Source organism: Pteropus medius, unplaced genomic scaffold (assembly GCF_902729225.1).
Source record: "Pteropus medius unplaced genomic scaffold, Ma_sr-lr_union100, whole genome shotgun sequence".
NCBI classification, from domain to species: domain Eukaryota; kingdom Metazoa; phylum Chordata; class Mammalia; order Chiroptera; family Pteropodidae; genus Pteropus; species Pteropus medius.
This window is the reverse complement of record NW_024350397.1, coordinates 3,264,023-3,276,343: the sequence shown is the minus strand read 5'-3', so window position 1 is coordinate 3,276,343 and position 12,321 is coordinate 3,264,023. Positions and strand designations below refer to the sequence as shown.

General features: G+C 32.8%; 1 protein-coding gene across 7 annotated transcripts in view; it reads left to right on the top strand.

Moving 5' to 3' along the window:
- ARHGAP12 (Rho GTPase activating protein 12) overlaps positions 1-12,321 on the top strand; it is a 115,350-nt gene that overhangs the window by 62,377 nt on the left and 40,652 nt on the right. For 3 of the 7 annotated variants that reach the window (XM_039839748.1, XM_039839749.1, XM_039839751.1), the window contains exons 5-6: positions 5,536-5,676; positions 7,110-7,190. The exons of 1 other annotated variant lie outside the window; for it this stretch is intronic. In XM_039839748.1, the coding sequence (XP_039695682.1) occupies positions 5,536-5,676; positions 7,110-7,190 (222 nt within the window). The remainder of the gene's footprint in view (positions 1-5,535; positions 5,677-7,109; positions 7,191-12,321) is intronic. 3 more of the 7 variants (XM_039839752.1, XM_039839753.1, XM_039839750.1) reach the window with 1 other exon arrangement.

Genomic DNA, 12,321 nt, shown 5'->3' with positions numbered 1-12,321 from the left:
TGTTCTCTAACAAGTGTTCGTAGTATCTCTCCTCAGCCCCCTTGATTTCACCTTTTTCCACACTTCTTAAAGAGTGGTGCAGTGAATTGTCCAGCTATATTTTGAGAAACACTCATCTCAGAGTTCAGTAGAGGTTCCTTGGGTCTGTTTAGATATGCAGGAGAATCTTGGATAGGATTGCTAGAATACTCTTAAATCCTACTGTTTAATAGACTGGGGCCCTGCACCTGCACAGGATACCCTGCTCTTATAAAAAGCAGCTGACTTGTACAATAAAAACAATTCTAATTAGGGAGGAGATGAAAAAATCAGATAACACATCCCGTATTTAGTAGAATCTAAAAGATTTTCATAGTTAATAACCCCTCTTCTTGTCCTCTTTTTCAGTTGATTATTTATAGCTTTGGTTGGTGATAACTTGTACCTTTAGTGTTAAGAATAAGATTTTGAATAGTGAGAGAAATTGATTCTGGTTACTATTAGAAGAAAAATATTAAGAAAATTACTTGAATTATAGATTTAGAAAGATTTGAAAATAAATTATCCTGCATATTAACAATAAAGTAAAATGTTATAATTTGGGGAAACTAGGGAAAGGGCTAAATTATAGGATAAAGGAATTTAAAGTAGACACAGGAACTTTTAGCGACAGGTTTCTTAGCTTTCAATTTCAATAAATGAATGAGAGTGATTTGTATATCAGATCCTCAGATTTATGTATCTAGTCTCTGCACAAATTGTGTAAAAACATGTTTCCAAAGTGGGTGGAGCACAACTTCCAGTAACTTGAGACATCATGTTTGAAAATGTCTATATTCTGCTCTTATATTTAATTGCTAGTTGCCTGAGTATAGAATTCTAGGTTGGAAATCATTTTTTTCTCACAATTGCAAGGCACTTTGAATTTCACTTTATGGCATCTGGGTCTGCTGATTTTTGGGGAGTCCCCAATGTTAGAACCATTAGGTCTTTTGGACTAATCGAGTTTCCACAGAAGTCTTAAAATCTTCTGTCTACAAAGTAAGGGCTGCCAAGGTTTTGGTAGTTGGCATTTAGTTTGTACATAATTCCTCAGTCTTCCCTCTTTCTGTTTGCTACCCATGTCTCAGTTGTGCTTGTTATCTTCTAACTCAGAGTCTTAACTGATCCCTCTTCAGAGGGAAAAATCCCTGTACTTCTGCTAAGATAAGGCAGGGGTGCATACCTAGCAGCCAGGTATGAAGGAAGGGCTTTCTGGCAATTGTGGTCCTCATTTTATACCTCTGCCTTCACCCCCCAGTTTCAGGAATACGTAATACTGTCAGTTCCTGAGCCACTTGAAGAATCTGCTCTATAAATTTGTTGGATTTCATCTTTCCTCCACAACTCTACTCCTTACCCTACCAGTTTAGCTTCTGCTTTCTTGTTCATCTGCTTTGGAAAAAGCTTCTTGAGTTTTGTGACTGTTGTCTCTTTTTGTGTTCTTCCTATTCTTGTGGGTTTAGGTCTTTTAAAGCATATCTCAATGTTTTTATTTTAGTGGAGTCTTCCATTTTAACTTAGAAGTTTATTATTTTGATGGTTACCCTAGAACAAAGGTTTTCAACTGGGGACAGTTTTGCCTCCTGGTGTTAGACAATATGGAGACATTTTTGGTTGTTACAGCTGGGAGAGTGCCACTGGCATATAGTGGTTGGAGGCCAGAGATGCTGGTGAGCATCCTGTGATACACAGGGCAGCTCCCCCAACAAAAAATTATCTGGTCCTAAATGTCAATAGTGCTGCTGTGTAGAAACCCTACCTTAGAAATTTTAACATGCATACTATCAAAGTCTAAAGTTAATCGGTATCTTCTTGCTCCTTAAAGCCCTACAAGAACGATGCATGCTGTTGTACCATTGTTATCTTTTATTTCTGTTTTTAGCTCCCATATTGTTGTTTTATATGGTAACTCTTTAATCCTATTTACTACTTCCTTCTATCACATTTCTTATGCAAATTAGATTATCTTGGTTAACTTTACTGTCTTAAGTACTTTTGAATTTCCTTAGTGAGGTTCTGTTAGTGATAGAATCTTAGTTTTTTGTTCATCTGGAAATTTATTTCATTCTTTGAGTGATTTGAAGAATATCTTTACTACGTATACAGATCTAAGTTGAATGTTTACTTGTTTGCTTTTTTCCTAGTTTATTGAAGATTTTATTCTCATGTTTTCAAGCTTCCATTATTGATGATGAAAATTCAGCTTGCAGTCTGATTGTCTTTCCTTAAAGGGTAGCTTGGCTCTTCTTGCTGGTAGCTTTTAAGATCTATCAGTAATTTCACTATGATGTGATTAGATGAAGGTATGTTTCTGTTTCCTGCCAGAGCTTTGTTGGGAACCCTGAATTTGAGGAGTCCTGTCTTTGATCAGTTCTGAGAAATTCTTAGCCATTATCTATATATAGCTGCTGTCTCATTTTCTCTTGCATCTCATTCTGGAACTTTGAGTAGATGAATGTTTAATCCGTTCACTCTTTTGTCATGTCTCTTGATTTCTCTTATATTTAAAATTTTTATCTCTGTCACTCTGCTTATTCTCAGCAATTTCCAGATGTAGCTTCTGTTCACTATTTTTCTCTTCATCTACTTTTTTTATTTGATATTAAACCAATCCTTGAATTTTAAAAAAAGGTGTTATTTTTCGTTTAGGGGAACTTCCTCATCTTATGAATTTGAGATGTTTTAAACCTACAAAAAAACTAGAAAGAATAGTATAGTAAGCATCCATATACTAGATACCTTTCATCTAGATCTACCAATTGTTAATACTTTGCCACATGTGCTTTATTTCTTTCTTCATTCTCTCTACTCTCCAGTAATTTTTCTCTGAACCATTTGGAGCAGACAGCATAATTATTTTATTCTTTTAAGTATACGTTTTCTAGCAAAACCACATATAAATATATGTAAATATAAATACATATATTTTTGGTGACAGATATATTTATTACACACACACAAATTAATACTGGTCTATTATTTAATAAAGTTAATATTCTGTGTTTTTTACTTGTCAAGTAATCTTCTTTATAGTTTTTTTCCTGCAATGAAAGATCCGGTGAAGGACCACTTGTTTATTGCATTTATTTGTCATAACTTTCTTTAGTCTTATATTTTATTTTTGATAATTCTAGCATGTAAAGTCTTTGAGAGTCTGATTATGCCATCTCTTTTTCTGCTGACTGTCATTAGTATGTTATTTCGTGTGTGTGTGTGTGTGTGTGTGTGTATTAATGTGAGATTATAGCTTTTGAACATTCATATATAGGAAGGAAGCCTTTAATGCTAGGATTGGAAGTTTGCACCTTCACAGAGGGCTTGCTTTTGTTTTTGCCAAGTGCCTAGGAATTCCTAAACTAGTATTCTATGAACATTTGAAACTAAATTTTAAGCTTTAGTTTTTACAGGTCAGTTAGGTAGTAGTAATTTGTATTGCATGAAGATGGACTTGTGAATAGGAATTTCCCCACCCCTGATAATTGGAGAAGATTCCTGTGATTTCCTTAGTGTGGAGTAAAGGGACAAAAGTTCTTTCTAGTTTAATCTCAGGTATAATTCTTTGGGTTTCCCAGCTCTGTATCGTGGAGTATCCTTTTACACTCCTTGCCTTTGGTGGTCCTGAGTCCTGTTCCCCGATACTGCATGGCCTTGAAAACAGTGTTCTAGTTTGCAGTTGGGCAAATACTTTTAAGGAGAAAGCTGGTCTTTTTATTCTGCTTTTTTTCCTGGATTCTTGCTTCTACTTAGTTTTTGACCTCTGAGTATTTCTTAACTAACCTCTTGCTCATTAATGATTAAAAAAATTTTTTTTATGTAGTATGTTAAACTGTTTTTATCCAGATGATCAGTTGGTGTCTGCCTGTCATTCTTCTGTAAATGGAACATCTGTATACTCCCCTTATATGTCTACTAGGCTACATTTGCTGTAGAATATATACCCCCAAGTTACTGAGCCAGATACCCTGCTGAATGCAGTTACTAAGTATAGAGCAGTTAACATTTGGAGAACGTGTGCCGAAAATAATCTTAATTTTTATTTACTTGTCCTTAAATGGCTTTTTTTTCTGGCAGTAAATATCAAGATCTTAAAGATACTTCTGGTTTATTAGAATAATAAAATATATCAGGATACTGGAGGTTACTTTTCATGGCACAAGGGAACATCTTTACTGCTCAAAAATTGAGAAATTGTGAGCATTTTGTCAAATAGAAAGTCATATTTATGAGAAAATAATTTAGTGTTTCTTAAATTAATGTAACTAATTAGAGTGCCTTTTTTATTCCATTTCTAAAAGATGTTATTACACTTCTCTTATCTGAGCTTACATTTTAAGTGGTCTCAATTAAATAAAAACAAACCCCTGATTTTTAAATTAGGCTTTTCATTTTTAAAAAATATTACTGATATAAAACATATAGCTCACTTTGTGCAGGGCTTCTGCAATGTTGTCTCTGTCAGCCTTTGTGAACATATTAATATTAGGCTGTTTATGTCTTCTACAACATTTAGAATCTAACCCATTTTAGTGTTTCAGACCAAATTATGGTGGTAGAAAATAGTCTGATCAAATAAGATTTAATTGTAGAAACTGTTTCATCTGAAAGTGACCCTGGGAGGGTCATTTGCATGTGAGAGTTAACCCAGTAAATATTTGTGGAATGAATGAAGTCCCAGTACTGCCAGCAAATTGCTACTTAGTCGCATATGGTGCCTCTCATTTGAAAAAGCAGAAATTGTTAAATTTTCTTAAAAATAAAAAATTTTCTTAAATAAAAAAATATTTTATTTGTTTCTCTCATATGTCAAGTTTATCATGCTTTCTTAAGTAAAGGCATGCCTAAATTATTTCTTTACTGAATTTCTTAATCTCTCTGTATTGTTTCTGAATTTTCTCATTTTTTCTTGTTTTGAAGTTTAGTTTCCAATTCTTTAATAAGCATTTGGTTGGGTGCTTTAGGGAAACTTGCCAATAAATTAGAACATAAAATATAGTGTTACAAAGCAAGTATCTTTTCTACCCTGCTGCCTCCCACACACTTTTTAAAAATAGTTCAAGATATTTGTATTGAGCACTGTTTGCTAGGCATTTGGCTAGGAACTTGTGATACATAGGTGAGAACTTTAAAGATGCTGTCTATTGGAGTGTCCTCATCACTTTCTTTGCTTACACATAGACTTGTATACACATGCGCACCTCTGTCTTTTTAAACTGGATTTCAGTTCAAAACCAGCATTAAATAAGAGGTAGCATTCTATCTCTCAGTTTGAAAACATTGTTTTCAATTTTTATTATGGTGAACTTTTCTAGAGTTGCATTAATGTGATAAAGTAACTTATTAATTTCACCTCAGCATTTACAGTGTACCATTTAAAAGACTAATTTGTTTTGAAAATTAAATATTCAAATATAGTCAAGATATTTTAGTACTTATAGCCAGTCTCTTAGATTTTCAACTGCTGCATATTTATATTATTCAAAGAAGAAAAATCCTTATGTTTCTGACTATTTATAGCTTCTTTCATCAGAAGAAAACTACCACAGCAGTTGTCACAGCCAGTCAGATAGTCAGTGTGGTTCTCCTCCAAGGGGTTGGTCAGAAGAGTTGGATGACCGTGGGCATACCTTATATACCAGTGACTATACTAATGAAAAGGTACCTTCTTTTTTTCTCATCTAGTTTTCTTGACCAAATCCTCTCATAAAATTGTTGTGTACTGAAATTTTAGTAGTATTTTAAAACTCATGGAAGTATTCTTCATTGTAATTCTGTAATCATGTCAGTTGACAACATGAAAACTCAGTCTAACTATTGATTCATGGTTTTAAACTGCTTACAATTACAGTGATTTTTACGGTGTCAGAACCTGCTTACCACAGACCTTTTTAAGAGTAGACCTGTTGAGTATCGTTCTGTTTAGACTCCTTCAATAAACATACTTCTTTATACAGTCATCCCTCTATCCGTGGGAGATTGGTCCAAGGCCCCTGCCCCTACTCTTCCCTTGCAGATACCATAATCCAAGGATGGTCACTTATATAAAATAGCATAGTATTTGCATACAGGCTTCAGAAGGGTGTGCTTACACATCATTTCATTCTCATGGAATCAGTGTAGTGCTCAGTATGTGGCAAATCAAGTTTTGCTGCTTGGAATTTTCTGGGATTTTTTTGCGGGGGGGGGCAGTATTTTTGATCTGCAGTTGGTTAAATATGTGGATGTGAAATCCATGGATACAAAGGGCCGACTGTATTTTTCTTGGAGAATAGATTTTTGGGAACAGTTTTCTCAATATGCCATTATGATATACCACTTCACTTCCTATACTCCCTTTTATAACCAGGTTATTTAAAAAACAAACAAACCATGAATCTAGTATTTTATGATTAATTAACTACTTTGAGAATGTATATTGAAATTTTATGTGTGTATTACATCTTGTATCATCAGAGAAGGTAACTGGTTGGTTGTGCTGGTTTAAAGAATAGGCCCTTGGGAGTGAATGGAGGTAGGCTTCTATCCCTCATTTCTGCTTTAATTTTTTGATACTATAACATAAGGAAACGGCAGTATTCATATATTTTACAATCAAGATGATATGTTTGTATGAGCAATATTTGGTCTTTTTCCCCCTCAGAGTTTCTGTATTATGTTATGTAAAGTATTTTGTTGTTACTGTTATTTAAATCATATTGAGTAAGCTGTGTTGGCTGCATGAAATTTGATTTAAATTTTTCAGTAGTTTTTAATACTTAAAGATTGAAGAAAAATCCTCTTTTGTTAATTTCTCAACCCCGAGTTCAGTGCATATGTATCTGTGTATACTTTATGTTATCTATTTCTTGTTATGCTAAGTAGTGCTTGAACCGCTTCTTGACTTTGGAGAAAAGAGAAAATAGACTTACATTTAATAATGAGTTTATTTACTCTTACCAAACTTAAAATGCAAGGTTGCTAATTTTGTTTTTTTGCCATTTTCTTGAGCAAGTAGAATAAAACTCATAAGAATAATATTAATATCTGTGTTTGTATAAGCCTAAACTCACTTTTACTTAAATTAAAAAGTAACACCTGTTCTGTTTTTATAGTGGCTCAAGCATGTTGACGATCAAGGTAGACAATATTACTACAGTGCCGATGGATCTAGGTCGGAATGGGAATTGCCAAAGGTAATGATAAACCTTAACACTCAATTACCATTTAAAAATAGTAGGTGAAATAATATGAAAATGGTTTCAGTAGATTTATTTTTAAAATTTTATTCAACTTCTAAAAAGCAGCAAGACTCGTTCTTTCAGAATCCTTTGAGAATCCTGTGACTGGCTAAATTTTTCTAAAATGTGCATTTCCTTTGCTATATAGTATTGATTATTCCTATCCAAAAATTCTTTTGCTTTAACTCGAAATTGGTGTTTTTGTTATTCCTGGAAATAAGCATCCCCTCATTGCCAATAATGCCATCTTATATCTACTTATTCTGAATATATTGAGTTTTCTACATGAAGTTGGTCTTATATTTAATCTTAGAAAGAAAAGCATCTCAATATTCAAGTTTATTCTTGTATGTAAATGTGTTATAATTCAGTTGGTTATTGGCTGAGATAGGCAGCATGTGATAAGATCTTCTAGGTTGTCACTGGGTATCTATTTTTAGACAAGTATACCAGGGTTGAGTTTAAATGATATGTGAGCAAACATTTAAATTTTAATTGGTATATTATCTTAATATTTTAGAAAACAGCTATGATTAGCAGACATATCTGTGATATTAATTACCAGACAGACTTTAGTTTTTAAAGAAATTTGTTTTCCCCAAAATAAGTCATTTTAAAGAAAAGTATTACTAGTATAAATAAATATACATGGATGTAGAAAAAAATCATCAAAGGTTACTAAATTGAGGGTTAGGAAACACTAGTAAACTAGTGCTTTTAGTGATTTTTTTTATGTGAGTATTATCTGGCCTCCAATTATTTTATGAAATTATAAGGCTCGATAGCAGTAGAATAAGATATGTGGCCTATAGTTGATTTCTAAGAACACGCCTTGTGAATCTGTTGAGCCAGTAATGAAAGAGCTCTGTTATAACTGACAACTTTTAAAATGTTATGGTCTCAAGGAACAATGCAGGTTGCTATAATGAAAACTTGGTGGGGGTTAGGGGGAGAAGGGATAAAGGAAATATTGTTCTTTTGGTTAATTTGACTATCAGATAGTACAACCATAGAAGTTTCTTGTAGTTAAAAAATCCTTGTCAGATCTTCAAATAAGCATTTTGACACTTCATCATGCATTTTACATTGATACTTTCTTTTTTGTCCAGCAGGGGAAAAAAAAATTTCTATCTTTAACCACTTTGTTATTTAAATTAATACTTTCTAGATTAGAAGTCATATTAAAATTTACATTTAGATAACATGTTTGTTTTTTTTAAAATACTATTTGCAGCCTAACATATTGGTGTAAATGAAGATAATTTCTATATTTTAATGATAAAATCTTCTACATGCAGAAATTGTGAAGATATTATTACATTGTGGGTTTTTTAAAAAGATTATCTTTTTAGAGAACTTTAGGTTTACAACAAAATTGAGAGGAAGGTATAGAAATTTTTCATATGCCCCCTGCCCCCACACATGCGTAGCCTTCCCTGTTTTCAACATCACTCACCACAGTGATACATTTTTACCAAGGATGAACCAATATTGACACCACATAATCATCCCAGTCCAGTTTACCTTAAGGATCACTCTTGGTGTTGTACATTCTATAAGTTTGGACAAAAGAGTAATGATTTACATCCATCATTGTAATGTCATAAACCCACTGCCCTAAAAATCCTCTGTTCTCTGCCTGTTCACCCCCTCCCCCTTCCTCATTTTATCATTTCCATAGTTTTGTCACATTGTGTTTTTTTTTTTTTTTTTTTAATTTATATCACCTGGTCTTCCTAGGTGGTGGTCGTCTCCCATCCAAGTACTAACCAGGACCGACCCTGCTTAGGTTCTGAGATCAGATGGGATTGGGTTTGTTCAGGCTGGCATGGCCGTAGACTGTCACATTGTGTTTTTATTTAAAGTTAACCATAAAATAGTACCAAGAATGAAGAAAGGTCAAAATAAAAATATATTTAAAAACGCTATAAATTGATCCTCGCACATATCAGGATTGAAAGTTCTACATTATTGCTCTTTAAAATTATGAAATATAATTTAATAAAACATTTGTGTTTTTTTAAAATTTCCATTATTATTAATTTGTACTTTTTGGTCTGATTCTGAGGATAAAACCTTATTTATCCTTTAAACATTGAAGTTGTGCCAAGTGCTCAGAGACCTATAGTATTCTTATTTTATGAATCATAGCATAGCAATTTGGGTTCTTTTGTTTGCTTGCTTGTTAAATTTTCCAAAAAAAAAAAAAAATATATATATATATATATATGAAATGATCTAACTTTACTTTTCCAAAGTTAATTGTATCATTAAAACTTTTAAGTGAGAAATTAATATTCCAAGCTAAATATAGCTGTTTTTAATTTTTAGGAGAAAAGAGGTAGTCATAGTAAGATTAACAATATTTTTATTTTGTAAATGTACCAGAAAGAAGTTGAAGAATACATCAGGTATTACTTTTCAAAACTGGTACCATGTATAAAAACAATTTAATCATATTTAGTGATTAAATTGGAAAGGCAAAATCATAGGGATAGCGATGGTCAAAATATGTAATATCTTATGTGCTAGGATAGGAATATATTTTGGGAATATAACTTTTCAGTTTTGATAATTATATAACAGTAATTGGTTCTAGTAGGCTTGTAAAATACGAGATATGATTTTGATGTTAAAACAAGAAAAATCTGAAAGTTCATTTCACTGAAAATGATCTAGACTATAGAAGACTAATATTTCATTACTATAATATTAATTAAATAATTTAAACACATAGTATTACACTTTTTCCATTTGACAAATTTGAATTGTAGCTTCTATTAGGACCTCAAATATCATTTGAGTTAAGAGGAATCTTTTGTTTCACTGTCTTCCTTCACAGCACTTTGATTTTTTGGAGTAATGACATCAAACATGAAACTTCTTTTGAGTGATTTTTGCTAGGTCAGGGTCCACTGAAAGGAGAGGCTTCCAGAATGACTTTACGTAGGGACTAATTTGGAACTTTTACTTAACTGATAGCTAAATATTCCTATTGAGTTTCTTCTATACTTTCCTTGGTCAGAAGGTGTATAGGCTAGATATTAGGAAACCTACTTCTGGAAATGCCTGGGTGAAAGAAAGAAGAGAGGCAAGGGAATGAGTTGTATCAAAACCTTAACGGGTAGTTAGTTCTACAGCAATGGAAGTGGGTGCTGCTGTAACCAGCATTGTGATATTGTCTCATTTTCTGCCACTATTTGCCACTTGGGATAAAGTATCAGAAGGTCTTGGCAGTTTCTTGTACTTCCAAAGAAGTTGTATGTGGAGAGGAGGTTTGAGTTGTATACAGTGGGAACAAGGAGGTAAGGATGTTCTAGAACCACTGTTTTATGAATTATTATTGTATAGGAAAGAAAATTGAAGATTAAATTCTGTACCTTAAGCGATTTAAATAAGACTTATGTCTGTTAGATTTGTAGCCCCCAATGCAGATTAGAAATTTAACTTAACTGCTATTTTCTGAATACATTTTTGGTGCTCAGTACTGTATAGGTGTTGTGATGGATACAGATGCCTAGGGCATGATCTTTATCCTCAAGAAGTTTGTTATAAATTTGGAAAGAAGGAACATGTTCATGTGATAGCTAAGTAAGGTAGGTTATATACACACACATGTTTATAAATATCTGGTCCTCGGTTGGATATAGGTGAAGGGAATTACAAAACTGCTAGACAGGAGGAAGAGTTGGGAGGGGAAAAAAAAGGGTGAATTAAGAGAAAACAAAACAAATAAAATATCTCTGACTCAAAATGAGTGCTGTTCAAAATTCCAAATAAAACACTCGAAGGACTCTAATGCTATTATAGATATGAGAAAAATCTAAGAATTAGTTCATTGTATTCACTCCAGATGAAATTAATTTTCTTAATAAAGTAGTTCAGAGAGTTAAATGAAGGTTTTTATTTAAAAAGAAAAAGAAATTATGAAAAATCAAAACATGAATAGGTGAAAATGACAAATGGTAGAACACTTTTCAAATTCTGAAAGAAAAGAACTGTTAACCTGTAATTAATTATACCTCCAGCAAAACTATCCTTTAGGAATGAATGTAAAATAAAGTCATTTTCAGATGAAAGTAAATTAAGAAATTTATCAACAACAGTTCTTTTCTCAAAGAATTGCTGTAGAAAGTTCTTTAGAAGGGAAATGATAACTGAAGAAAACGTGGAACATCAGGAATGAGGAAATAATGGGAAGGGTGATTATCTGAGACTTTTGTCCTGGATTTAAAAATTTATGGTTGACATTTAAAACAAAAGTTATAACATTTCTAACATAGCATTTATTGTATGCAGAGATATTTAAGACAATACCATAAAGAGGGGAGAGTAATGTGATATAATTGTCAGTAAGATTTCTACATGTCACTTGAAGTTGCAAAAAAAATACTGATAGACTGTGATAAATTATGTAACTTGTAATCTCTAAAGCAAGCACTAAAAAACTGTAACAAGAGATAGACTAAAGACTACAGACAGTACTGTTTTACAGTGAATCAAATTAGGATTTTTTTGACTTTACAATGGTGCAGAAGTGATTGGCATTCAATAAAAACCACACTTCAGATTTTGAATTTGATCTTTTCCTGGGCTAAAGATTATGCATGCAGTACTCTTTCGTGATGCTGGACAGCGGCAGTGAGCCACAGCTCTCAGTCATGCACGTAATCATGAGGTGAACAACTGGTATTCTACAGTATACTGTATTGCCAGTGTTTTTCGGATAGTGTTTTCTGAGAACATTTATGGTAGGCTGGGCTAAGCTATGATGTTCGACAGGTTAAGTGTATTAAATGCATTTTTGACTTATGATATATTTAACTTATGATGGTGTTTTTGGGACCTAACCCCATTGTAAGTCAGGGAACATCTGTACAGATAAAATATGGTAGTAAAAACCACTCAAGTAGCCCATAGGCTGGCAAGAAAGGAGAAACAGGAATGTAAACAGAACAGAAAACAAATAATAAAATGGCAGACTTAATCCTAATATGTAAACAATTATATTAAATGTAAATGTTCTAATCCCACCTCTTAAGATTTTCAGAATGGATAAAGAACCATGACTCAACTATATGCTTCT